We start from the raw sequence: 25,257 nt of genomic DNA, 5'->3' as shown, positions 1-25,257 counted from the left end.
TCCTGTGTTGACTTTTGTCTCTATATACATATATATATATATATATATATATATATATATATATATATATATATGGAACTATGAGCAGCTAGCCTCTCGTACAAATTAATCTATAAAAAAAAATTAAGGACAAAATCATCACAAAGCATCTTAAAAATAATTGAGTGGGAAGACATCCCATGAGGTGAACAGCCTTTATTTTTAGCTGTCTCTCTCTACTCTCTCTCTCTCTCTACTTTTATTTAATTTAATTAATTTATTATGCTTTTAGTTAAAGTATGCACAATCATACTTTTTTTTGCTTCGCTTTCTCCCCATCATTTATATGCCATTGTCAACATCACCAAACAAAAGAATTCATATATTATAAAATGTTATAAGCTCAAAAATTTTAGAATTTACAATTCTTAAAAAAAAACATAATTATTATATATACTCAAACCAACTATTACGTATATATATATATATATATATAATTTAATAAAAAAAAAAAGGCAATGAATAAAATAAAAAGTGATAATGATGATGAGAGTGAGAGCCTAAAAAATAATAAATGTGACTGGATTCATTCCCCTTGCACGTGGGTGTCGGATATTCTGCAATCTCCCTTTTTGTATTCTTAATTTAATTATTTGTATCATTTCATTGCTCTTCTATGTTTTCAAATTTACATTTTTCCGTATTAAATTAATAAAGATTACCATTTTTTTCAGTGCAGTAAAAAAAGTACGAAATATTAATAATCACTTTTTCTATTAGTAGTATCATTTATTTATTTATTTAACCACCAAGCAGATCAAATGGATTTCTTTGACCGAATTTTTTAAAAAAAAAAATCAGCGTCTTTAAAAGATTTTCATTATACATCAATAATCTTAAATAATTATTATTATTATTTGCCAATAATTAGTATTATTGGCAAACATATTCAATATATATATATATGATATTGACATGTTTTTTTGTTAAAAAACAGTAATAATAAATTGGTGGGGGAATTTTCGAGGGAAGACTGTGGAGAGATTGCTTGACTTGCACTCCAACTTTTTCGCTTCAAGAAGTAAGTATAAGGTCTTATGGTGTCAGAGTTCAGACACATCTTATTTATTGTCTTATTTCCTCTCAATTTCTGAAATCTTTTACCCACTCCCCTCTCTCAATATCCATTGATTTTACCCTTTTTTAAAATTCAATATATATTTATATATATATTGTTGTGCATCGGACCCACACACATATATATATATATATATATATAATTCTACTTTGATTATGTATGGTGAAGTGACTCCACTATAAACCTAACCTAACCACATTAATTCTATAAACAATTGAAAAAAGGTGTGAAAAAACTGAATTTTTTATTATATAATTATATAATTGGGGGTTTTCAGCTTCACATGTACAGTTTTATTTTATTTTATTTTATTTTATTGCCTTTTTTACTTTTAAATTTTAAATTCACCGATCATTATTATTTACTATTCCCAAAGAAGTAACACGGAGGTTTTCAAAACTGGTAAATGTACAACAGAGATATAATATGAAGTTCAAATTGTAGTAAGAGTTTGGGGAATTATTCGAATAAATTGCAAACATTTTATTCCTTCGAACTTTTTACTAGTTTTTTTTTCCAATATAAAATTCTGAAAAAAAAAATCGTCAATACTAAGATATTGTGGATATATATATATACATATGATATTAAATGTTCGTTTACACTCATGTCTTGAAAAAACTATATAATATTTAAACTGACATACAAGATCTGTAAACAAAACTTATCCACATTTTTTTATTCTTTTTTCATTTTTGGAAACTTAGTGAGTTTAGCATTGAAAACAAGAGTAAGTATTAATGCAATTGTCTTTAAAATTATGCAGATTCGTTAATTTATCTTTTTAAAATTATATAAACTTAATCTTCTTTCCCCATCTCCCTCTCTCGATTGAAAAAAGAAATGGATGGTTTACAAAACAAAAAAGTCGTAGAACAAAGTGGGAAATTCATGTGCCTTTTTCACTTTATTTTCTATATCCAATACACGCACAATGTCTTTGACTTTTCAACTCTTTGTCGCCTCTTTTCCATATCTAAAGGTGATAATATTATAAATAAATAATTATATATATATACATATTCCTCAACAACTTAATATATTTCTATGCTCTATATTCTGCTTAATATATATATATATATATATATATATATTGTCTTGTAAAGTCCACAATTTAAAGGGTTTCACAAAAGAATGTCCATGTCTCTTGTAATCCCATTGAAATGAACTGGATTATGATCATCTCCACTATCCTCGCTAGATTTTCCTTTTTCCTAACATGTCCCTTCACATCTTTTCTTTGTTTATTGTTATGGAAATTTTATTTGCTTTCTAGCTTCTAGAGGGAGAGATTTTGCATCATTGTTATCATATATACATATATATATATATATATATGTTAGTATTTATACACATGTTGCTTTTTAATTTCAACGTTTCGTCCTCCGGTTTAAACTCCAAAGCGATCTCTATCTTGATTCAGCCCGTACCGGACCCTAAACCGGAACCCGCCAAACGATTCAGCGACTTCATTATTTTCATCAATTAAAAAAAAAGGCGGATCAACATTTTTTAGGGTTCATGACTTGCCATAATCTCGTATATATAGCTCTTAATTGAAGCAATTAGTGTAAAACAAGTGATAATTAAAGCACGGGGGATCCATCAAAATGCCTATAAGCTCACTCAAAGATTATTGTGGGACAAAACACACATATTGCTCCAATAATATCTAATAGAAGCGCTCTTAATGTGATTAAAAAAACATGATTCAAACACTTAGTACCCTAAATATGCTTGAATTTGTTGGTTTAACATTGGGATTTTCTAGGGTTTGTTAATAAAAAAATGAAAAATAATATAAAAAATGTGAAAGATTAGTCAAATCAGTTGAATTTCTATCATTGTTGGGTTTTTTTTCAAAGGAAGAAAGAGTGAGAGAGGACAATAGGACAAGGAGATGGGGGTGAGCTTCACCTTAGGCCATTGCCCTACACCTTTCTTCTCATTTTATTAAATAGAAAAAGGTAAGAAATATAATATTTCTAATCAAATGTCCTTTCTTTTCTATTAGACCGACCACCGATAATTTTGTTGTGTATATAATGAATTATATGAGTTAATTTGTTTGTTTCGTTAATCTTGGAGATTTTTTTTTTTCAAATTGCTACAAAATTGTGAAATTGATCAGAAAATTTCCAAAACAAATAAAGAAAAGTCATATTTATCATTAAAAAAAAAAGGAATCCAATCAAATACCGGATATTACATATGAAAAAACTAAATATTTTTTTTTATGTTATACACATAGTATGTACATGACTACATATGATCTCTATTCATATTACTTGATATTTATTTCACATTTATTTTGGATTATATCATTTTCGTAGATTTGAAGATCAAGTTCGTATAAGAATATAAACAGCCATGAATAGGAAGTATAAAATATTTAATTAGAAATATTTTGTATTTTATTTTAGATTAACGTGGTCTAAGCATTGGGATGCGAAAAACTGATATTTACTCCGTACCCTACGACCGTTCGTCACAAACTAATAATATACTTTTAGCATGTGGAAAAGGCATTTACACTCCAATCATCACGTGAATATGTCGTCGATATCGTTGGATCATAATATAAAATATTAAATTAAGCTAATTCATTTAGATATTTCACCTAATCCACGGGTTGCATAACCGAAATTGACGCATATTTCGTTTCTGTTAAGAGTCGGACAAAAATATTTCATTTTTGACATCTGTGTTTGGCAATATATATTATCCCGACATCGGGTTCGGTTTCGAATTTTCTTTTTGATAATCCGAAAGTTCATCGAATTTTTGGCCCAACACCATCTCCTACATGATCAAAAAAACCCAGATGAATGTATTTGAATCGGGAAGAAACTTGGTTCCATCCCTTACCAGTTGAGTTACCAAATTTTGGTTGGTTCGGTTTCAAGTCAGTAATGTTCCGTACAGATAACCCAATAATATCGGAAAATTGCAAAAACACCACTCAAATTATTCATATTTACGAATTTATCATTCATTCCTTGTAATCTTACATTAGGGTTTTTAATAATGGCAAACAAAAGATCACAATGCATACACAAAATGCTTTAGGACATAAGAAGGGAAGGGTTTCACCTGATTTCTTGCCATCAGAAATCATCATCTTCGGACCATTCTTGTAGTGTAGGAGTTGCGATGCCGACATTCTTCATGTCCAGAATATTGGCTGATTCCATAGAGGTAAAAAAAAAAACGTAAACAAAGTTATTCTTTCGGGGATTAATACCGTCGAGGATCAAAGCTTTGACATATAACCAAAGTTACGATCGAGATTATTCATCGTAAGCCTTTCCCCTTATGTTGTAGAAGATCTTGTTCTGACATCTTGACCAGCAATAATCTCATAGATAGATCTAAACATAGCTGATGCAACATAAATAGATGGTTACCGGCATGAATCTCAGGTGTTGAAGCAGCAGTGGTGTCGACAATCACAGTCACAGACGGGTAATCCATTGCCACCGCGTCAAAAGCCGTTGCCCGTATGCAGTTCGGTGTTTGAACTCCTGAAAAACCAAGACATATATATGATCTTACAAACTAGAAAATGTCCTAAAACTCCACACAAGATTCACCAAAGAGACAGAAGTAGTGATCTCGAGGATCGAACTCACCAGCGATCACCAACTTGTTAACCCCGGAAGTTTGAAGGAATGAATGGAGATGGGTAGCGAAGAATGCGCTGAAACGAGTTTTCACTATCTTGTAGTCACCTTCTTTGATGATCAAACCGTCCTCAAGCTCCGCACCCGAAGTATCCTTAACGGTTGGCCCGACTTTCCCAGGAGTGTATAAGTGTCGCCGGAATAGTTCAACGTCTCTGCCTCGAGGGTCGTGTTCTCGAACAACCTTGAAGCAAAAAAAGAAAAAAAAAAAGAGAGCAAGGCTCGATCTCGGACTCGTCTAATTCATCACAATCTAAGCAGCTTAATATGTTCAAAGGGGTTAGAACATTCAGTTCTTTCAAAATCCTTAAGGGGGCAGATTCGATGCACATACATTTGCTTCTGATCCGACAACACAAACAATCAGTACTCAGAAGGAAATCTTCGTCTATATAAAGCCCATTCCAATAGCAACAGCTATGACGCTAGAATTGTCTTCTGTACTGAAAATCTCTTCAAATTCAAGTTCCAATTAACCTAATTGATAAAAATTGAATTTCAAAACCTAAGCAGCCTGTTATAACCCGTTAAACCCTTTTCCATCCTGAGAAAATCGATTCCATTTTCTGGGAAAACGATAAGGATCGCGGGAAAAGGACGAACCTTTGACGTAGAGACAATCACTTTATTGGGAAAAGGAGCCAACTTTAAGAAGATGATGACACCATGAAAACGATAAAGATAAGAAAAGAAGAGAGGAAGAGAGAGATACCCAAATTACGAGAACGCCACGCCGCCTTGCGAGCTCAACGGTTCTAATAACATTAGGAACAATGGCTTTCCCGCCTTTCACTTGCATCACAGAACCCTCTCGTATGAAATCTTTCTAATCACAGGCAGACCCACAGCGAAAAAAAATCGTAATCCAAAAACAAAATCAATACCTGTATATATATATATATATGTATAAGTTCATATGTACCTGCATGTCGATGACGAGCAGAGCAGTGTTCTTCCACCTGTCTGCCATTTCTATCTATTTCCCCAGTGAGGAGAACCTTTGGGGGGAATATGGAGGCTAAATTGCCTTTTTTTTATCTTTTTTTTTCCATATATGCGACTGTTAATATTTTGAAGAGATGGGCTTTCACTTCGGAAAATTGAGCCCATTTAGGCCCAAAACAAACGGACTACGTCCCGGTTCCGGTTCGGTTAAAGCGTCAAGGGCTAAAGTTGCTGTGATTATTTGGTTAACTGAACCGGTTTAGGAAAACCGATCATACTGCAAAAATAACATGTACATCATTCTATCATACGAATTGTCTTTACTTTGTGCATCTTCAAAATAGAAATATTACTTAATTTCATGCCGATAATAATAATAATAATAATAATAATAATAATAATAAACTTATATAATTGAAAATGATCACACACAACAACCGAGAAGGTTCGAATATTCAATCTTAATCTTAGAAGTCGTTTTATACATAACACCAAGAACACAGAAGCAGGCTTTCAATCTTAACCTTCTAGAAGGATCTTATATTCAATCTAAGCTACGCATCTTCGGACCATTCCTGTAACGTAGGAGCCGAAATGCCGATGTTCTTCATGTCCCGAATGTTGTCTGATCCAAACAAGTTCACACAAAGTTACTCTCTATTCCGATATATAGATTCCAAGAAAGAAAGACAGATTTTCTATGTGACAATATGGCTATAGAATAACATGTTTTGAGGGGCACAAAAAAGACGGTTTACCAGCCTGAATCTCGGGCGTAGCAGAAGCCGTGGCATCAACGATGACAGTCACAGACGGGTAATCCAATGTCACCGCATCGAAAGCCGTCTGTCTGATGCAGTTTGGAGTTTGAATACCTGAAAAAACGTACCAAATATATATATGGTCTGAAAACTACACTGTCCGAAGCCACTCACATCATAAGCTTTAGCCAAAAGAGATGTAACAGGATAAGGATCCGTACTTACCGGTAATGACTATCTTGTTAACCGCGCAAGATTGAAGGAACGAGTGAAGATTGGTATCGAAGAACGAGCTAAAACGGGTTTTCACGATCTTGTATTCTCTCCTTCTTTGATCATCAATCCGTCCACGAGCTCTGCACCCGAGCTTCCCTTGATGCACGGCCCTTTCCCAGAAGCATAAGCGTGTCGTCTGAATAGTTCGACGTCTCTTCCTTGAGGGTCGTGCTCTCGGACAACCTCAAACCGAAACAAGTCATTTGGTTCATTATACGCATATAATGATGAAATGAAAATCCCATTCATATATATATATATATATATTCTCCAATTCCAGCAAGAGACCTGGTTAAATACTAGAAAGACAATCTATAAGAACCCTAATCTAAACCTTGAATCGACCCTGTTCGTTTATGATACAATCGATTCCGTTTTCCATGAAAACAGGAAGAGACAGGGGAAAAAGGATCAATCTTTGACCAAAGGGTTTCTCAGAGAAAAGGAACCAACTTTAAGAAGATGACACCATGGAAACAGCGGAAGAGAAGAAGAGAGGTCGTAATGGTATACCCAAATTACGAGAATGCCACGCTGCCTTGCGATCTCAACGGCTCTCACAACATTAGGAACAATGGCTTTCCCACTTTTCAGTTGTATGGGAGAACCGTCTTCTACGAATTCCCTCTGCCCACAAAGCAAAATCATATATTTTCTATACTTGTGTATATGTTTTCCATATAACTTATATGTATATATATGGATATACACACACATTCATATACAGACCTGCATGTCGACGACGAGCATCGCCGTGTTCTTCCATTTGTCTGCCATATTTCGATCCCTGAGTGAAGATTCGGCTTCTGAGGCGAAATATCTTCTCCTTTTTAAAGGAATTTTTTTTCTTCTGAAGATAATGTGCAATCCGTACGTAAGATGGCCACTTGCATGTGCAATCCGTACGTAAGATGGCCCACTTGCATGTGCATGTATGGTATGGGTTTGGTTTTAACATTAACGGATATAGTTACTCTTATGAACTAACGGTTGACGTTGTGTTATTGTTTTTTTTATCACCAAGTTATACAAAAATTCCGATAAAAAACATAAAGATTAAAATTCTCAAATCAAAATTTTATAATTTTTTAAAAATAATTTATCTATTTTAAATTCTAACAAAGTGATTTTATAATATTCCTTTGATATGATAGCACTATTTAATCCGTTAAATATCATATTCATAAAAAAATAAATCCTAATTATTTTATTAGAAAAATATAAATAAAAATCTTAAGAAGAATTTGAATATAGAGAAGATAAAACTTCAGTGGTGAACAAGAAGTTTATGTGCGCACAAAATGCCAAATAAACAAAAAATTATGAATGATATATCCAAGAATATTATATATAGAGAAATAGTAAAAAAACATATTTTTCTTATGTGCAAAAAATCGAAAACGCTTCATATCGAAATTTCAAAGGGCGGGGAAAGAATACGGGAAAAAGGACAAAGATTCAATCGGGAAAATCGTGTCAAACTATTCAAAAAGTCATATAACCAAACAACTAACATGTATATAAACAAAACACAATGACAGAACTTCCTGTGCGAACAGATATTTTCTTAGTTCCAAAGAGCTCGGAAAGAAACCGCAAAGTGGTATTAACAAACTTCTTAAGCTCGGTCTTCAGGAGACAAAAATCTAAAACCAAACATGACTCACTCAGTCCTCGACTCTGCGGTTCTCTAAGACCAGGCCTTTGAAATTTGAACGTAAACCATTTGGGTATACCCATTGAACACCGACTTATCAAGCCTACCTAGCCCGAGCCGTTGGAACAAACGGTACCTACCGTCTTCCACGATCGGGGGAGTCACCCGAGCCGGGTCATACCGAGATTGATGTGTCAAGGACGGTCCTGCAACGGGTGGTAATTCCCAGTACACGTCAAGAATCGATTCAACATACCTGCTGTTCTGGAAGTGTTGTCCGTACGAGATCGGAGTGTTGCTATGGTTGAAATTATCCCTCATTTCTCCTCTAACTCCCCACCATGCTTCCCCTTTTCCGCATAGCTCGGTTATATCCACCGCCTTTTCCCAGAATTTCTTCCTCTTTGCTCGGATCCTTGCTTCGTCGCTGTCTTTAAAGCAACTGTGACCACCTCCTGGAGAAAATGAATTTTTTTTTGCCATAAGGGGAACAGTTCAAGGACTGTGTATCAAGATTTGACCTCTCTCTAGATATCAAACCCACCTCTTATATATGACTGATCACATATCTGTCGCAGTGAATAGTGATCCCCAGTTCCTGTATCGTAATTGTCCTCGAAAATAAGATGTCTGAAACCCGCCTTCAGCGCTTGCTTTAACCTGCTCAAAGAAACTTTTAATGTCATTTTTTGGATCATACAATATAGGGCAACAACAAACTGAGATTACCTTTTCAGTTCATTCTGATGATCGTCGAAAAACACAAGAACCCGACTGACGTCTGTAATTCCGTGTTTTTTCAACACGTTCTTCCAGTCAACATTTCCAAAATCAACAAAATCTTTCCCCGCAAAATATGTGCAGTTTCCATCAACATAAGCAGGCCCCTTTCGTAAGTACTTTTCAGGATGTCTGGGGGAGAGTGAGATAATAGGTGTATCTGGCATCGCCTGGCGCAGAACCCATGTTGAATGTCCCTTGAAAGCACCGCTCTCAATCATCAAATCTGGCTTGAGCCATCGGGCCATGAACCAAAGCCCGAAGCTGTGGTCGAAACCCATCCCATACATATTGTTCTGTATTGGTCGCGTTTCATATATCGGCACAAACTCTTCTAGACTCTTTAGTAAATCCTTGGATTTCCACTCAACTTCTTTTCCATGTTTCGATCTGCCTTTTGCCAAGGAACATAATTAAATAGGTTCATAAAACATCACATTCAGGTGAACCTTCTTAAGACAAAAACAAATCCAGAAAATTCCTTTGAACTAGAACATGAAGATATAAGAAAAACAGAAACATTGCCCTCTAGGATATATGAATCTCTGAGGAGGCAAAGCATATCCTGCCTAATCTCATGAAATCAACACTGTTTTCTTCCCGCCTAATCTCATGAAATCAACAGTGACAAACAAAAGTTGATTGATTCTGCAACTGTAAACCTCGACATGACAACCACTACCATTCAAAGATCGACGAAAAATAGCCAGCTACTTAAAGAGCACATTGCGAGAGAATACTACACATATATAATACCCATTTCTCGCAAAATGTAGATGTGTTATCCAACACAGAGCGCAGATCAACATATCAGGGATTCCAAAGGGCATACTGACGACATACTATCCTAAAACTTGCGGCCATTTCAACAAGATAAAGATCAAACGCCCATTAACCCAAAAATCTATACGATTCGGAAAATTTCCAGATCAAATCTCGTCAAAATCACAAGCGTTTCCGAATAACTCATATCCAAACGGAATCCCTAAGTCCCATGAAACTGCATTCAACAATACAACGCCGCACAACCCAACGCCAAAGACAAACAGATCAAAAGCTTAATCGAAAGAGATCTGAGATGCTTACACCAAGGAACACCTAGGGCTCCGAAGTCCGATTCGAGCCCATCAAGACCGAAGAACCCGACGCGAGCGACGGGATCGAAGCGGGAGACGCAGACGAAGCTGTGAGAATGGAAAGCCAAGGAGGTAAGGCAGAGAAGAATGAGGAGGAGGAGGCAGAGGACGAGGCAAGGCCACCATTGATGGCCGATCCGGGAGAGGAAATTGGAGGCGAGGAGGTAGATGTGGGGGCGCTTGGACTTGGACTCGTCGGCGGAGACGTCAGCGTCGGCGGAAGATTCACCGGATACGGCGACATCGGCATCGGAATGCGGCGGAGTGAACCGACGGGAGGAGAGGGCGCGATCGAGCATCGAGGTCGGGGTCTTAGGGGACTGCGAGTGCCGGAGTGACTGACCGTTGTTCATCTTCCTCCTTTCAGATTTTTATTTTCCCTTAATTTATTATTAAGTTAATTAATTAATCTTTGCTCTGGGATTATCTGATTCTTGTTTTCCTCACGTCTCCTCGGATTTAAAAATCGAAGCACTGATTTTCTGTGTTTATTTATTTATTTATATATTTCCCGAATAAAGCTTTTTCTTTTAAATAAATGAAAATTTAAAAAAAAAAACTGATTTTCATATTTAAATCAAAAAATGGACAGATGTAAAGAAAAGCAAAATCGGTAAAAATGAAGAAAATATCCATTTGAAATTAATCATGATACAACAACGACGGCTTAATCCAAGATTAATTTGAAATTAATCATACTTCAACTAAAACTTCACTTAACAATACATTTAACTTAAAAACATGTAATATTATTCTAATGATATCAATGCCATTCTAATAGTAAATTAGTTTAAAAAATCATATTATTCCGTCATAAAATAATAGATGGTTTATTAATTAATAATATGTTTAGTATTATTACATCCTTTTAATCTTTGATAAATATGACTAGACAAATGGTTTTGTTATCGGGGGTTATAAATGCAATCCTTAAAGCATAGGATGAAAACAGAATTTTTGATAAATAACGGGGTTATTGGTGAAATGTGAAAAACGAAGTAGGAAGAAGGAGAGATTGCACGGCCGTCACCGGCGAAGGAGAAGAGGAGGGGAGACAAATGTTAACGTCCAGGTCTCTCTTTAGGTTCGTTCTTGTTCTCTTTAATGCCCTTTGTTTGGTTGCCGAGAAAACGTGAGAAATATCGGGAAAATTTGATCCTTTTTCCTCCAATTTTGTATGGCCGCAACCTCAAGCTCATAATCATATGCTTCTGGTGTCCGTGCCCAGTATTCGGAGTTTTTATTTTCCTTCCCCGCAATTCGGCTAAAATTTTCGTGGAAAATGGTTGATGATTCTCTGCAACTGACCTCGTGAAGTTCTTGCTGTTTTCGAGATTTTTTTTTTCAGAATTGATCGTGTCCTTGGTTTCACGAGTAGATGCGTAAAATCCACTCCGGTAAGTAACCCTTGATGTAAGATTTTGTATTCGTTCAAGAGCCTCTGTCCGAATCATCTATTTGTTAGTAAAGCTGGAAACTTTCCGATGATTATCATGTTTTGGACCACTCGTGATCACTGATTTCGAGCATGGTAGATCCATGTGAATCACCCAATTAAGTTTTTTTTTTTGGGGCATTTGCCACTTTGAAATGATTACTTACTGTTAATCTAATCAGGAAAAGGGTTTTGGCTTTGAATATGAATTTGGTCCTGCACTGACTCGTGCCGCAGGGATCGTTCAGTATCATGAGCAGTGGTGCAAAAGCTGACCCGAGTTCAATGGGAGGATGCAAGAAGCAGAAGATGGTGAATCTTGAATGGAGACGAATCTCCACTCAGTCAACTTCAGTTGCAGGTAAATGTCTTTTTTCGTTGGTGTATACAGTAGTTCAGCCTTTTTGTATAACAGCTTATTAGCGTGCACTGGTCAGAAGTTAACTTTGTTCCTATTACCTGATTTATACGATGTGATTTTCATGATGTACTCTTATGAGTGTAACCCTTTGGGTCAGAAGCTGTGAATGAAGGCCAAGAAGCTCTGTGTAGCGCATCGAGTGACGTTACTGTTTCTGAGGAGGTCACACAGTTTGTTGAAGGAGTGAATGAAGGTTCTGGTAGTGATATCGGTTCTCGTACCTTGCGCGTGAATGAAGAAATCTCAGTTGTCACGGCTGAAAAGCATTCAGTTTCCCTAGAGGTAATTCCCCCCCCCCCTGTTTCTTGCCCTCATAACCATGTATGTAAGCTAGTGCTTATTGTTTATAGACTACCTTCTCTCCCTTGATCTGTGCACTTATTTTTTCATTGTTGCAGGTCGGTGCTTCTGTAATTAGGTTCATTCGTGGGAAAGAGTAAGAGCTTTAGCATTTGAATCTTGGAATTTGAGGTTTCAGGAATGCATCACCATGCTTATAGCTTTTTCGTTTTTGTGAAAGAGGGTCCACTCAAAAGACAATTGAAGAAGAAACGGGTGTGAAAATCATTCTTCCATCATCGAGGAAGGAAGATTGCATCTGTAAGATTTTGGATTCTACCATCTGTTGTCCATGCTTTATGGTTGAGCGCTTAGCTTAGCTGCTGGAATTTCCACTCATTCGGGTTCGTCTGATTCATTCGGTATATATTCTTTTTATGGTTTTGCAGCTATTGAAGGTATTTCAGTTGAGTGTGTGACTAGAGCTTCAGAAAGAATAGAGACCATTATCAATGAGGTGCATTACCCCTACTATTCAAGAACGCGTTGAAAGCGTGGCTTTAGTCTTAATTCTTGTGTGACATTCTCCCTCTTTTTTATTGGTTCCATTCCTGTTTCCATTCCATGAGTAGTCAGTCAATGTTTTATAGTATTTGAATGATCATTACATCCTATGCTCTATCAACCTCTTCTCCGTTCATTGTTTTGCATTGCATATGCCGGTAACTTTGTTCATTTACCTTTCCCTTTTCTGTTCTTACTTTGCTCCTTGAAATGGAAATGGTAGGCTGTGATGAGTCCGAGTCTCGACTACTCACACTTCATATCACTGCCATTGGCCATACACCCCGAGTTGGTGGAGAAGCTCGTGAATTTTCAGAACTCTATATTGGGGAACAATGATACGGAAGTCTATGGCCAAGATGAGAACTCATCTGAAAACGAAAAGGGCCAGCCGGTGAATAAAGAATCGGGTTCTACGGTTGAGATGAAAGCTGATAGTGAAACATACCAAGCCAATGTGGATGTAAAGAGAGTACCTCTTGTTAGTTATCTACCTAAGGCTGAAGGAACGGAATCATATACTTTATACGGTGAGAAAGGAAATAGATGCATTGATTTAGAATAAGCAACCGCTGCTATTTGAGTATATCCCCTAACATGCCATTACATTTTTCCACATTGGACAGACTTGGGAATCGAAAAATCCATTTTTATTAAACCGAAAACCTTCCACTTGACCGTGCTTATGTTAAAGCTGTGGAACAAGGATCGACTGAATGCAGCCCACGATCTCCTGCAGGTAATTTCCTCTGAATATATATATATATATATATATATATATATATATATTGTTTCTTCTTTGGATTACTCGAATGACAAGATGTTTTTTTCCCCTGAAAATCAGAGTATCTACCCAAGTGTGATGGATGCTTTGGATAACCGCCCTTTATCCGTAAGACTCAAAGGATTGGTAAGATGACACATTCTTGATTCTACCTTCCATTTCATATGCTCTTGTATAAATCTGGAGATGGCGAGAAAGGTTAGGGGGTCGATTTTGTATACGGGTGATAAGCCGTTTCGGGACATAGGAAGAAAATGCTGCTGTCTTTTGAAATTTTGTCCGTCCACATATAAAAGCGCTATTTTGGTACCTTCGGCAAATGGGAAATGTGAATTTGTATATCTTCTGTCTCTTTCCCGATCCGTAGAGTTGAATAATTTGTATTTTAGAAAGTGACTTTTAACGTAATTTCAACTCGTTACGTATGCCAGATTTTGTCTATGCACGCTTCTGCTGTTCTGTTTGGTATTTACTCATTGGCATCATACTTTGCATCGTTTCTTGTTGTGAAGGATTGCATGAAAGGATCTTTAGCCAAAGCCCGCGTCCTCTATGCTCCCGTGGAAGAGCTTGGCAACGAGGGCCGGCTCTTACGTGCTTGTCGTATCCTTATTTATACGAGTTCGTTTCATATGTGGCATCGGTTTGCAGCACTCGGATTCAAGCGGGAAAACCGAGATATAATCCGATTCTTGATGGAGAGTGGCTCCTTAATACGCAAATGGTTTCGATTTTACATGCTTTCTGTTTCTTAACTCGAATTCAGAAGTTATCATTGATGCATATGTGAAGGCTGGACTTGTTCTTGAGAAAGATGCAAAGCAAAGCTTGAAGGTAAATAATAATATACGTATGTGTGTGTATACACACATTTATCCTCTTTGCTTATGGCTTTCATCTCATGTTTGTTTCCTTGCAGCTTCATGCCACTGTGATGAATGCAAGGCACAGGAAAAGGTACGGATTAATCTGAATTCCCGTTCAAATTCAAATACCGGGTTTTAGCTTTAGATCCGATTCTGATAGCAAAAAAAAAAAATCCCGATCATCTCGGAACTTGTCTCAGCAAGGATAGAAGGAGAAAGATGGATACTTTCGATGCACGAGAGATCCACAAGAGGTTCGGGAACGAGGAATGGGGAGAGTATCTTATTCCCGAAGCTCATCTTTCGCAGCGTTTTGTGTTCGGTGAAAATGGGTATTACCATTGCTGTGCTTCATTACCATTTCCTTCAAAAGCAGAAGCAGAAGCCTGAAAGGTTAATATTCAGTGGCTGAAATTGCTGATTATGCAGAGACCGGACATGACATCGTTTTCTGGTGTTTGGTTCTGTGATCTGTCTTGGAAGAGCAATGTATGTGTTTGGATTGTTTCTTTTGTCGGAATATTTTGTTCGGTCTAATTTATTTTAGATTTTTTCTGTGTGTGTGTGTTTTAAGAAATCAATGAATAATTTATAAATACATGAATTTCAAAATTACAAATTTTAAAATTTCAATATATATTTATACGATTTTTTCCCGACTCTTAATAAAAAAGTATAAATTTTAAAAGAATTTTAAAAAAACTATGGAGTTTAACATGAATGTTTAAAAAAAACACTCAACAAATGACATCAAATATTTTATGATTGTTTTGAGTTAATAAAATTTAAGATTTTAGATTTTAACCAGATCTCATTTCACCAGTTGAACTGCTCAAATTGGATAACACTTGCATGATTTGGATTATGTGGAATTTTTTTCTCTAATTAAGTCAACTTGAAATTAATTACATGGAATTTTTCTCTCTAATTTGAAAGGCTATTTCCTTGTAAAAAAAATTATTTAGATGTTATTAAATTAATAATGAGGTCAACAAATCAAATTGGGAAAGATTCTTTGTTAATGGCAAGACAACGAAATCGAGGCTATTAAATTCAAAAGATTCCTCTTAGGCGGCAACTAATCCCAGAGCCAATCTTCTTCTAATATTATACACTAGTATTGATAAGTTATATTAATCAAGTTTTCTTATTATATTAATCAAGTTTAAGTTTCAACCACTAATCCAATACTTATTTCTCCGATTAATTTCAGCCATTCATATAATAGAGTGATTAAGGCAATTAAATGATTTTATTTAATTCCGAGAAGTTGGTTCCCATTTAAACCTCTTTTTGCCTATTTACTAAAAAAGTGCTTTTTAAGAGTGCTTATTTAACGTTCGAATTAGTAAAAATGAAAAGTATTTAATAATACAATATTATCTATATAAAAAATTCCAGTGGATATGTCTTTTCTTACAATTAAATTAACTTAAACCATCACGATTCACGAAAACGAATTTGTGTAAGAAATAAATATTCTTAATGAATGTCAAATCTTATATAGAAACAAATTAATACGGATTTTTAAGCAAAAAAAAAAATTAATACGGATTTTTTCAAAACCCAAAAAATTTGAGTCCGAAAATAACAAATTCAAAATTCAAAAGATCAATCTGTTTTGCGTGGTTTGTCAGCTGTTGCGTAGAGTCACATGACTTTGACTTTAGTGTCCGTCATTCGTCCAACCTATAAAAAAAATTCAATCCATATTTCAGACGCCCCTTTCAATTAAAATAAATTAATTTATTTAACTGAAAACAACAGCAAATGTAAAATAATTAAGAAAAAAAAAATGGTTGGATGATGTATAGAAGCGATATTTGGGTCTACCTGTTTAAGATAGACAGTCCAGGAATAACTATCAAGATGGTATAAATATAAATGTACATGTTCGAGAATGTTCATATATGTAACATGTCCATTGGAATGTACATACATGCATATATATATACGTAAAGGGCATGCAGGAATGGCCCATGACATGACCATGGCATGAATTACAGCTCTGATATCACATGGAGCATCATTGCGTTGGATTTACCAAATCCATACATACACAACACGTTAGCGACAGCTCAGCTTGTCCCCCATTTCCGTTTTGGTCTCTTTCGATTACTGTTTTTTTGCTCGGTCCAAATATTCACATCTTATCATTTTTCTTTAGGGAGGGCGGTTTGAAATTGAAATTATTGGGTCCCCATATAATTTTGTCCCACCAAACCGACCTTTTCATGCAAGCCAATCCGGTTTACAGCTTTCACGTTTAAATTATTCATGACCACCCGCAAAAAAGGGGAAAAAATCAAATTAAATATATATATTTTTTTGGTAATTTATGCATGAGCTATGTTCATATTACTATGTATAAATAGGGCATGCAAAAGGGTCTATTGTGTGATCGACCCAAGCCGTCTAATCCCTTCTTCTTCTTCCATACATATTTATTAAGAAAAAGGTTTTGCTGAGGTTCAACAATGGCGGGCATTGCTTTTGGTTCATTTGATGACTCCTTTAGCTTAAACTCCATTAAAGCTTACCTCGCTGAGTTCATCTCCACTCTCCTCTTCGTTTTCGCCGGCGTTGGCTCCGCCATTGCCTTTGGTCCCTCTCTCTCTCTCTCTCTCTCTCTCTCGATATAAACCATATCCGAAATTAGCATAAGTATCTATATTCAATCTAGTTATAGCACATTGTGTGTATATATATATAATATGGGTGTGTGTGTGTGTGTGTAGGCAAGCTCACGTCGGATGCTCCCCTCGATGCACCTGGTCTAGTGGCCATCGCCGTGTGCCATGGCTTCGGCCTCTTCGTGGCGGTGGCTGTGGGAGCCAACATCTCAGGCGGCCACGTCAACCCGGCCGTGACGTTCGGTCTGGCTCTCGGCGGCCAAATCACCGTCCTCACCGGAATCTTCTACTGGATCGCTCAGCTTCTTGGCTCCACCGTCGCTTGCTTCCTCCTCAAGTTTGTTACCGGCGGCTTGGTACTCTCTCTACTCACTCATCCACACCACCATTCATCTGTTCACAATGAAATGATTTTTCCTTCTTATAAAGTTGAATGAAATGATTTTGGTTATTATAAAGTTAAAACGATACACGCAAAACCCATAATTTTTTGTTGCACATAGATCAACGAAATGAATGGACTGACTGACACATATGAAACAATTTCATCAACAAAACGCAGGCTGTCCCAATCCACAGTGTCGGGGCCGGACTGGGAGCAGTTGAGGGAATTGTAATGGAAATCATCATCACCTTTGCATTGGTTTACACTGTCTACGCCACCGCAGCCGATCCCAAGAAGGGCTCGCTAGGAACCATCGCTCCCATAGCCATCGGGTTCATCGTCGGGGCCAACATCCTGGCCGCTGGACCATTCTCCGGTGGCTCTATGAACCCGGCTCGGTCCTTCGGGCCAGCCGAAGGGCTCGCTAGGAACCATCGCTCCCATAGCCATCGGGTTTGTCCCCGGGGCCAACATCCTGGCCGCTGGACCATTCTCCGGTGGCTCTATGAACCCGGCTCGTTCCTTCGGCCCAGCCGTTGCGGCCGGTGACTTCTCTGGTCACTACGTCTACTGGGTCGGTCCGCTTATCGGCGGCGGCCTCGCCGGTCTCGTCTACTCCAACGCCTTCATGTCGAGCCAACATGTTCCTCTTGCTTCCGACTTCTGAATCTGATTGAGATCATGTTTGTGTTCATGTTTCGGTTTATGTCTTGGATCGTTCGGTTTGGGTTTCTGGATCTTGTTTCTCGTATCTCTCTCTTTGTTTCAAAGTCGTATGATAATTGATTGAATGAGGATTTGTCGGTGGAAAATCTATTTGCATCTTGTGGGACTCGAAATTCGAAAATAATTAATTTAAAAAAAAAACTAATGATCGTAATAATTAAACATCATGTTATGATTTAATTAAATGCGTAATTTTGTTTAGAATTAATCCTCGGGATTATATGCCAAATCTTTGTTCATCTTCCATTCATGGGCTTTCCATTCGGGCAATTGTTGAATGACAACCTGTTTCATATAATCAAAATTAACATACTTGTATCAATACTTTGGTCATCGAATTCGAATTTAATCATATAGAATATGAAATTGTATACTTAGAGATCGCTTACGAGTCCATTAGAGTCCGATTCTCCAACTGCTGTTTGGCAAGCCAGCCTCCACGTTTTCGGTTTCTGTGTAAAACGGTACTCGCATTTACAATCGATGACAAGCACTGAGTACAAATACGTATGTATATACGTATATGTATATATGGGTGTGTATATATACCCTTTTAAGTTTCTCCTTTTCTATATCGGTTCGAGGGCTTAGAAGTTCCTTCCCATCCACGACCTATACACAAATGATTGCAACAAACCGATCGGTCGGAATCATTGCTTAAGATGAGATCTGAATCATTGTGTTCACTATGAACATCGTACATATACAAGTTGAGGTGTACGTATATATTTGTACGTATAATTTTGTACGTACTATATATATCTAACATACGTAACGTTACCTCAACCATGCAAGTGCCGCAAGTTCCTACTCCCCCACAGTTCGACAATGGCTTAGCCTAAAATATTTACCACACAAACACGTTAGTATATATAACACTGTTTATACATACGTACGGTATTGTTCGTATAAACTCGTTCAGGGTTTTGCAAGAACAAATACGCGCTAATATACGGTGTGTTTGGAAAAAAGAAAAGGGTAGAGAGACTTTAACATACATAGGGACCGTATAGTTCGACGTTGGAATCCAACATGATGTCCCTTAGTTTCTGTCCGCCGCAAGCTCTTCTCATGTGTACGTCTGGTGTTCCATCCGGCAACAGTACGGACTTCACCCCAAAAAAAATATTTTTTTTTATAAATTACAACTTTTTGAAATTTTATTTGGGTTCGATTTTGGAGAAAAAAGGTACAATTAATAATTAATTACGTGCCTAAATACAGTCTAGATGGATTAGACCTAGTGAACTTTCTAGTTATAAAAAAAAACTATGGCTTCCGAATTTTTAAGTTTACATTTGGATTAATGATATGATATTTATTAGGGCATTATATTATGTATAAGGCATGGTTCTCGGATCAAATAGAATCATTTAAAAAAAAATCAGAATCAAAGTACAAAATGAAAGAGATTTCATCTCCATAAAATAGTTTTTTTCTATAAATCAAACCAAATTCAGAAATTCTACATTTTTAAATAACCAACAAAAAAAAAAACTCACGTGGACAAAGGCGAAATCGACGGAGGGAGGTTCGTCGTCGTCGACGGTGGCCGGAGATTGATTCGCCGGCACGGTGCCGACGGCTCTTATGGCGTTGTCGGCTCTACAAAATCTGACGGCATTGTTGTGTTTGGACAGCCTCAATGACTTGGTTTTGTGAGCAAATTTGTGGTTTGGAGGTAGAGATGCTGCTACTAAGCCCGATGCATTCATCTGTGCACTTCCCATTTTTTCAACCCTGTTTATTTTTTTTAATCAATTCTTTGGTATTTATTTTATTTTGGGTAATGTCTTGTTTAAAAAAAAATAATAGTAATGGGTGTTTCTGTGAAGTTGTGTGGTGCCTCTGGCCTCCCTTATCTCTGTGCCTTTGTCCGGTTCTCGTTATCGGTTAACAATACTAACCGAACCAAACCGAACCGGAATTGGTTTTGGGGGAAGAATTTTGGTTATCCAAAAGGAAAATTAACCGTAACCTCATATCATATGTTGTACTAATGTATACAAATTCTATCGTTTTAATCCGATTAGCTCAAATCAAAAACAAAAATAAATTTGTAACATTAAGTTTTTTTCTCCTTTTCGTAAAAAAAAAATATAAGAAAAAAAAACGCTAGAGGGAGGGCTTGAACCTCCGACCTTGTGGTTAACAGCCACACGCTCTAACCAACTGAGCTACTCCAGCTTTGCGCATATTCTAATTATATAAAATAATCATTATAAAATATATTGTAGTTTTTCCAATTTTGCCTAAAACCCCTTCTCAAGACGACTGGGAAAAATAGGGTTTTGTTGTTCGAAGATGATAAAGTCAATTCCAATTTCAATGCCCCAAATTCCCCAAAACCTACGCCTTCTCGTCTCTTCTCCTCTCAATTCTTCCTCCTTCCCTCTCTTCTTCAAACCCTTCTCACGGCCCTTCTCTCTATTGACCGTCCTCGCGTCCTCGTCCTCCTTCTCCCGGCGTCACCGTACTTCCTCCGGACACCGTCTCCGAGACCCTTCTCCGGTGTTCACCAGGCGCAAGTGGAGTAGCTTGGAGGAGGGCAAGAGCCAGAACAGAAAAGGGTCGTCGACAATGGAGAAGGACGATGTTAATAACAGGTCTTCTCGTCCTACTTCTTCTTTTGAGTTTAATAAGAGAAGAGCTGAAGGGATGGATAAGGTCGATAAGCCCAAGAAGAATCTCGAGCGGAAAGTTCGCAAGCTCAACCCCACCAACACCATTGCCTATGTTCAGGTTCGATGTCTCTGTCAGAAAGTGTTGAGTTTTATCTGTTGGGTGTCGTTTGTTCTTCCAGTTTGGAATTTTTTCTCCCGGGTTGTCTTCCTATTTGAACGAGTTTGTCTCCTCTTCAAATTCCGGTGGTCGTTAGATTTGTCGCCAAGTTAATCACTTTTGTTCCCGTGAATCAACCAGAAAATTGCTTTTGTAGGTCGTTAATCTAAGTTTTCATCGTCTTTGTAGATCCTTGGAACAGGAATGGACACACAGGACACATCACCTTCTGTCTTACTCTTTTTTGACAAACAAAGATTCATCTTTAATGCTGGAGAGGTACGTTTATGTCTACAGCTTCTCTTGACTAGCATTGTTCATATTGGTTTTTAAGTTTTCTTAGTGTATACTGTTCGATTATTGAATCTGGATCAAAATTACCAGTTTGTCTTTTGAATTTACAAGAACCTTCTTTTCCCTCCCAGAAAAGGCTATGTTACGTTGGAGCTTATGGGTAAAATTTAATTGCAGGGCTTGCAACGATTCTGTACAGAACATAAAATTAAGCTATCAAAGGTAGGACTCAACCCTGTCTCCGCATAATCGATTTTTTTCTTAGCTGTGTGAAATGAGATGAGTTTGAATGTGATCGCCTTTCAGATCGATCACATATTTTTGTCTCGTATCTGCTCAGAGACAGCAGGAGGACTTCCAGGTTTGTTCTAAGTGATTTAGGTATCATCCTCAATGTGTTTGCTGCTTCACCTTTTGTTTGCAGTGTGATTATTATTGCCTGATGCTAAGTTTTCGTATTCAATGCTCAGGCCTTCTGCTGACTTTAGCTAGTATCGGTGAAGAAGGACTTTCCGTGAGTATTTTTCTTGCACAACGAAGTACTGGCTTATAAGATCTGTGTCTGCATTGCCTGCAAATTTTCTTCTTTTTCGTATTTTTCATCCTGCTATCATATGCGTTATTGAACCCTTTTTTTTTGCTGGAAAGGTGAATGTATGGGGTCCTTCAGATCTCAAGTACTTGGTTGATGCTATGAGGTCATTCATTCCACGTGCTGCGATGGTTCACACACGAAGTTTCGGGCCATCGAGTTCATTTGACTCCACTCCTCAAGTCGATCCTGTCAAGCCTGGAGATCCCATCGTGCTTGTGAATGATGAGGTTGTCAAAATATCTGCTATCCTCCTTGAACCACGTTGTTCAGAGGACTCTACCAAAAGACCTGGTGAAATGTCAGTCATATATGTTTGTGAATTACCTGAAATCGCGGGAAAGTTTGACCCTAAGAAGGCCAAGGCTCTTGGGCTGAGACCTGGTCCCAAGTACAGTGAACTTCAATCTGGGAAATCAGTGAAGTCAGATTTCCAAGATATTATGGTACGTTTAAAAGAAAATAAGATATTCAAAATTCATCACTTTAGTTTCCTTGTTCGTTTGAAAGTTTGTGTAAATTTTAAAATGAAATTTTCATGCCTGATTATAGGTCCATCCGTGTGACGTGATGGGACCTTCAGTTCCTGGTCCTATCGTTTTCCTTGTGGACTGTCCAACAGAGTCCCATGCCGAGGAGCTATTATCTGTTAATTCCCTGGAATGTTATTATTCATGCCCTGACAACACAACTAATGAGGCTAAGGTTGTTAATTGTATAATTCATTTGAGTCCAGCTTTGGTTACAAGTAGTCCTACTTATCAAAACTGGATGAAGAAATTCAGTTCGGCCCAGCATATTCTTGCTGGACATGAAACGTGAGTCGCCTCTGTACTGTTGTTTCTCATCGAAATTCAAAACTGGTAATATACTCTGTCTAATATTTCTTTTGGTGTCTACCCAGGAAGAATATGGAGTTTCCGATTCTGAAAGCCAGTTCAAGAATCACAGCCAGGCTAAACTATTTATGCCCGCAGTTCTTCCCGGCTCCTGGCTTTTGGTCAGCTGAACAAGTTAATAACTCGACAACAAATTCCAACCCTTTGAACAAGGTTGCTGTGGTGTTCTGATAACTTCTTCATTGAGTTGAATTCAGGATTATTCTTTGAATTCAATGTCTAAGGCATGTATTTTTTTCCCTTCTCTCACAGTGCTCCAGTTCAGGTCTTGGTGAAAGCATATCTGCTGAAAATCTCCTTAAGGTATTGATATTCTCAGAGACCCTGCTCGTTTTCTAACCTAATCTCGTAAATAAAATACTGAGGAGACATGGATTGTTTCAGTGTACTGCTTCCTCAGTTTCATTCTGATTGAAATAGTATGAAAAGCTGAAATCTTTGCTATGCTACCCATCTTCAGTGCCTAATGTCACCGGGTGAGGGAACATGTCCATGTCTTCATTTTTCGTCTGTGTCCTTAACCCACCTTCTTTTTCGTTTTCTTTTTGCTTGGCAGTTCACTTTGCGTCCATATGCTAATCTTGGACTGGACAGATCATGCATTCCTAGTCAATTAACATCCTCACGAGTGATGGATGAGTTACTTACAGAAATTCCCGAGATCAAAGAAAAGACTGAAGAAATAAAGCGGTTGTGGAATGGACAAGACAACAAAATGATGATTGAAGAGCCATGGTTGACTGAGATCACTATCCCGAGTTGTCTTGAAAACATTAGGCGAGATGACATGGAGATAGTTCTTTTGGGCACTGGTTCATCCCAGCCTTCCAAATACCGAAATGTCAGTGCAGTTTATATCAATCTTTTCTCTAGAGGTAGCCTTCTCTTAGATTGCGGGGAAGGAACCTTGGGCCAGCTTAAAAGAAGGTAATAACTATGATTTCGGGTTTTTCTTTTCTTGTCCCATATCGTCTTCCATTTGCTGTCACTAATATCGGTCTTGTTTTCTTACACTGATTTCCCCGGTGGTGAACATAATAAATTAAAGATATGGTCTGGAAGGGGCTGATGAAGCTGTCAGAAACATGAGGTGTATATGGATATCTCACATCCATGCTGATCACCATGCGGGTCTAGCAAGAATTCTTGCGCTGAGACGTGAACTTTTGAAAGGAGTTCCCCATGAACCTGCACTCGTGGTAGGACCAAGGTCACTTAAGAGATTTCTCGATGCATATCAAAGACTCGAGGATCTAGATATGGAGTTTCTTGATTGTAGGAACACCACAGAAGCTTCTTGGGCTTCTTTAGATGGCTGTCCCGAAAAGAGTAACAGTGGTAGTAGCACCGAGGGTTCTTTATTTAGCAGAGGAAGTGTAATGCAGAGCATTTGGAAAAGACCCAGTAGCCCAACAGACAGTTCTTCAGCTTTGCCATATCTAGAGAAGTTGAAGAATGTCCTTAACGAAATGGGTCTTGAGAATTTGATCAGTTTCCCCGTTGTACACTGTCCTCAAGCGTTTGGCGTCGTTGTAAAAGCAGCAGAAAGGATAAACAGCTCGGGAAAACAGATCCCGGGATGGAAGATCGTGTATTCAGGCGACTCAAGGCCTTGTCCTGAAACCGTCGAAGCATCACGAGGAGCGACAGTTCTTATTCACGAGGTCGGTTGATTGAATATCCTCTCGTGTCCTCTCGCCGCTGTGATTGTAATCTAACGTATTGGGTCGATCCGTTATTCGCAGGCTACATTCGAAGACGGGTTGGTAGAAGAGGCAGTGGCCAAGAACCACAGCACGACGAAAGAAGCGATAGAGGTAGGATCCTCGGCCGGGGTTTATCGAATCGTTCTGACGCATTTCAGCCAGAGATACCCAAAGATTCCGGTGATAGACGAGTCGCACATGCACAACACGTGCATAGCTTTCGACATGATGAGTATAAACATGGCGGACTTGCATGTTCTTCCGAAGGTTGTTCCCTACTTCAAAACCCTTTTCAGAAACGAGGTTGTCGAAGAGGAGGAGACGGATGATGCTATGGATGCAGTAATAACTGAGGCATATTGATCGAACTCTGGGGGCTAGATTCTTTTTTTGTCTGATGTTTTTTTTTTATGGAACATTCTTGATTCTTGTCTTGTGGGCAGAGGAAAAAAGCAGAGTTTAATTTTTATTTTTTTCCCGTAAGAGAATGCTCATATTTTTATTATGTAATAACTCAATGAAAATCTAAAATAAAAA

General features: G+C 37.6%; 7 protein-coding genes and 1 non-coding gene across 12 annotated transcripts; 3 read left to right on the top strand and 5 right to left on the bottom strand.

Annotated features, from left to right (window-relative positions):
- Positions 1-4,064: 4,064 nt before the first annotated feature.
- LOC104817977 (probable inactive nicotinamidase At3g16190) lies at positions 4,065-5,833 on the bottom strand. The gene is made up of 5 exons (XM_010547390.1): positions 5,723-5,833; positions 5,513-5,626; positions 4,750-4,984; positions 4,525-4,641; positions 4,065-4,301 (listed from the first exon to the last, which is right to left on the bottom strand). Exons 1-5 carry the CDS (start codon positions 5,768-5,770, stop codon positions 4,225-4,227), a joined length of 591 nt encoding a protein of 196 aa, XP_010545692.1. The 5' UTR covers positions 5,771-5,833; the 3' UTR covers positions 4,065-4,224.
- A 347-nt stretch (positions 5,834-6,180) lies between these two features.
- LOC104817976 (probable inactive nicotinamidase At3g16190) lies at positions 6,181-7,623 on the bottom strand. Its single transcript, XM_019202988.1, is given in 6 exon segments — positions 6,181-6,370; positions 6,504-6,620; positions 6,732-6,833; positions 6,836-6,965; positions 7,296-7,409; positions 7,512-7,623. Coding segments are annotated over 6 exon segments (582 nt in total). The 5' UTR covers positions 7,560-7,623; the 3' UTR covers positions 6,181-6,299.
- A 614-nt stretch (positions 7,624-8,237) lies between these two features.
- On the bottom strand, positions 8,238-10,787 carry LOC104817975. The gene is made up of 4 exons (XM_010547389.2): positions 10,306-10,787; positions 9,169-9,613; positions 8,984-9,099; positions 8,238-8,894 (listed from the first exon to the last, which is right to left on the bottom strand). Exons 1-4 carry the CDS (start codon positions 10,706-10,708, stop codon positions 8,473-8,475), a joined length of 1,386 nt encoding a protein of 461 aa, XP_010545691.1. The 5' UTR covers positions 10,709-10,787; the 3' UTR covers positions 8,238-8,472.
- Positions 10,788-11,327: 540 nt separating this feature from the next.
- On the top strand, positions 11,328-15,261 carry LOC104817973. Of its 5 annotated transcripts, none has more exons than XM_010547384.1 (14): positions 11,328-11,439; positions 11,704-11,752; positions 12,028-12,151; positions 12,312-12,493; positions 12,610-12,647; positions 12,732-12,811; positions 12,940-13,007; positions 13,278-13,584; positions 13,681-13,793; positions 13,899-13,964; positions 14,351-14,441; positions 14,605-14,672; positions 14,758-14,795; positions 14,905-15,261. In XM_010547384.1, exons 1-14 carry the CDS (start codon positions 11,414-11,416, stop codon positions 15,092-15,094), a joined length of 1,440 nt encoding a protein of 479 aa, XP_010545686.1. In that variant the 5' UTR covers positions 11,328-11,413; the 3' UTR covers positions 15,095-15,261. The 5 variants fall into 5 exon arrangements, with proteins under 5 accessions (XP_010545686.1, XP_010545685.1, XP_010545687.1 ...); XM_010547383.2 differs by having other exon boundaries at positions 12,309-12,493; XM_010547385.2 differs by having other exon boundaries at positions 11,397-11,439; positions 11,690-11,752; positions 12,309-12,493.
- Positions 15,262-17,095: 1,834 nt separating this feature from the next.
- LOC104817972 (aquaporin TIP2-1) lies at positions 17,096-18,536 on the top strand. The gene is made up of 4 exons (XM_019203050.1): positions 17,096-17,308; positions 17,443-17,693; positions 17,900-18,089; positions 18,211-18,536. Exons 1-4 carry the CDS (start codon positions 17,182-17,184, stop codon positions 18,387-18,389), a joined length of 747 nt encoding a protein of 248 aa, XP_019058595.1. The 5' UTR covers positions 17,096-17,181; the 3' UTR covers positions 18,390-18,536.
- A 25-nt stretch (positions 18,537-18,561) lies between these two features.
- Positions 18,562-20,238, bottom strand: LOC104817971 (photosynthetic NDH subunit of subcomplex B 3, chloroplastic). Its single transcript, XM_010547381.1, has 6 exons — positions 19,951-20,238; positions 19,447-19,557; positions 19,230-19,286; positions 18,998-19,060; positions 18,838-18,900; positions 18,562-18,733 (listed from the first exon to the last, which is right to left on the bottom strand). The coding sequence occupies exons 1-6, from the start codon at positions 20,176-20,178 to the stop codon at positions 18,653-18,655; spliced, it is 603 nt and encodes a 200-aa protein (XP_010545683.1). The 5' UTR covers positions 20,179-20,238; the 3' UTR covers positions 18,562-18,652.
- Positions 20,239-20,561: 323 nt separating this feature from the next.
- Positions 20,562-20,635, bottom strand: TRNAN-GUU. Its single transcript has one exon. It is a non-coding gene; the product is annotated as a tRNA-Asn (tRNA).
- Positions 20,636-20,739: 104 nt separating this feature from the next.
- Positions 20,740-25,189, top strand: LOC104817970 (zinc phosphodiesterase ELAC protein 2). Its single transcript, XM_010547380.2, has 12 exons — positions 20,740-21,190; positions 21,419-21,508; positions 21,701-21,745; positions 21,830-21,884; positions 21,994-22,037; positions 22,172-22,561; positions 22,668-22,933; positions 23,020-23,167; positions 23,267-23,317; positions 23,571-23,941; positions 24,063-24,678; positions 24,760-25,189. Exons 1-12 carry the CDS (start codon positions 20,753-20,755, stop codon positions 25,081-25,083), a joined length of 2,838 nt encoding a protein of 945 aa, XP_010545682.1. The 5' UTR covers positions 20,740-20,752; the 3' UTR covers positions 25,084-25,189.
- The last annotated feature ends 68 nt before the right edge of the window (positions 25,190-25,257 follow it).

This window comes from Tarenaya hassleriana, unplaced genomic scaffold (genome assembly GCF_000463585.1).
Source record: "Tarenaya hassleriana unplaced genomic scaffold, ASM46358v1 Cleome28, whole genome shotgun sequence".
Classification (NCBI taxonomy): Eukaryota; Viridiplantae; Streptophyta; class Magnoliopsida; order Brassicales; family Cleomaceae; genus Tarenaya; species Tarenaya hassleriana.
The sequence above is the reverse complement of the archived record's forward strand: the minus strand, read 5'-3'. Positions and strand labels throughout refer to the sequence as shown.

Coding starts and splice junctions, on each gene's coding strand:
- LOC104817971 (XM_010547381.1), bottom strand. CDS start 20,178: ATGGGAAGTGCACAGATGAATGCATCGGGCTTAGTAGCAGCATCTCTA. Junction 19,558..19,950: donor TCGATTTCGCCTTTGTCCAC/GTGAGTTTTTTT, acceptor TTTGGGGTGAAG/TCCGTACTGTTGCCGGATGG. Junction 19,287..19,446: donor TCGAACTATACGGTCCCTAT/GTATGTTAAAGT, acceptor TAAATATTTTAG/GCTAAGCCATTGTCGAACTG.
- LOC104817972 (XM_019203050.1), top strand. CDS start 17,182: ATGGCGGGCATTGCTTTTGGTTCATTTGATGACTCCTTTAGCTTAAAC. Junction 17,694..17,899: donor AGTTTGTTACCGGCGGCTTG/GTACTCTCTCTA, acceptor AACAAAACGCAG/GCTGTCCCAATCCACAGTGT. Junction 18,090..18,210: donor CAACATCCTGGCCGCTGGAC/CATTCTCCGGTG, acceptor TGGCCGCTGGAC/CATTCTCCGGTGGCTCTATG.
- LOC104817977 (XM_010547390.1), bottom strand. CDS start 5,770: ATGGCAGACAGGTGGAAGAACACTGCTCTGCTCGTCATCGACATGCAG. Junction 4,985..5,512: donor GTGGCGTTCTCGTAATTTGG/GTATCTCTCTCT, acceptor TTTTGCTTCAAG/GTTGTTCGAGAACACGACCC. Junction 4,642..4,749: donor TAACAAGTTGGTGATCGCTG/GTGAGTTCGATC, acceptor TTGGTTTTTCAG/GAGTTCAAACACCGAACTGC.
- LOC104817970 (XM_010547380.2), top strand. CDS start 20,753: ATGATAAAGTCAATTCCAATTTCAATGCCCCAAATTCCCCAAAACCTA. Junction 21,191..21,418: donor ACACCATTGCCTATGTTCAG/GTTCGATGTCTC, acceptor TCGTCTTTGTAG/ATCCTTGGAACAGGAATGGA. Junction 21,885..21,993: donor GACAGCAGGAGGACTTCCAG/GTTTGTTCTAAG, acceptor TTCAATGCTCAG/GCCTTCTGCTGACTTTAGCT.
- LOC104817973 (XM_010547383.2), top strand. CDS start 11,414: ATGTTAACGTCCAGGTCTCTCTTTAG. Junction 11,753..12,027: donor GATGCGTAAAATCCACTCCG/GTAAGTAACCCT, acceptor CTCGTGCCGCAG/GGATCGTTCAGTATCATGAG. Junction 12,494..12,609: donor AGCATTCAGTTTCCCTAGAG/GTAATTCCCCCC, acceptor TCATTGTTGCAG/GTCGGTGCTTCTGTAATTAG.
- LOC104817975 (XM_010547389.2), bottom strand. CDS start 10,708: ATGAACAACGGTCAGTCACTCCGGCACTCGCAGTCCCCTAAGACCCCG. Junction 9,614..10,305: donor AGCCCTAGGTGTTCCTTGGT/GTAAGCATCTCA, acceptor CCTTGGCAAAAG/GCAGATCGAAACATGGAAAA. Junction 8,895..8,983: donor TGATCAGTCATATATAAGAG/GTGGGTTTGATA, acceptor CATTTTCTCCAG/GAGGTGGTCACAGTTGCTTT.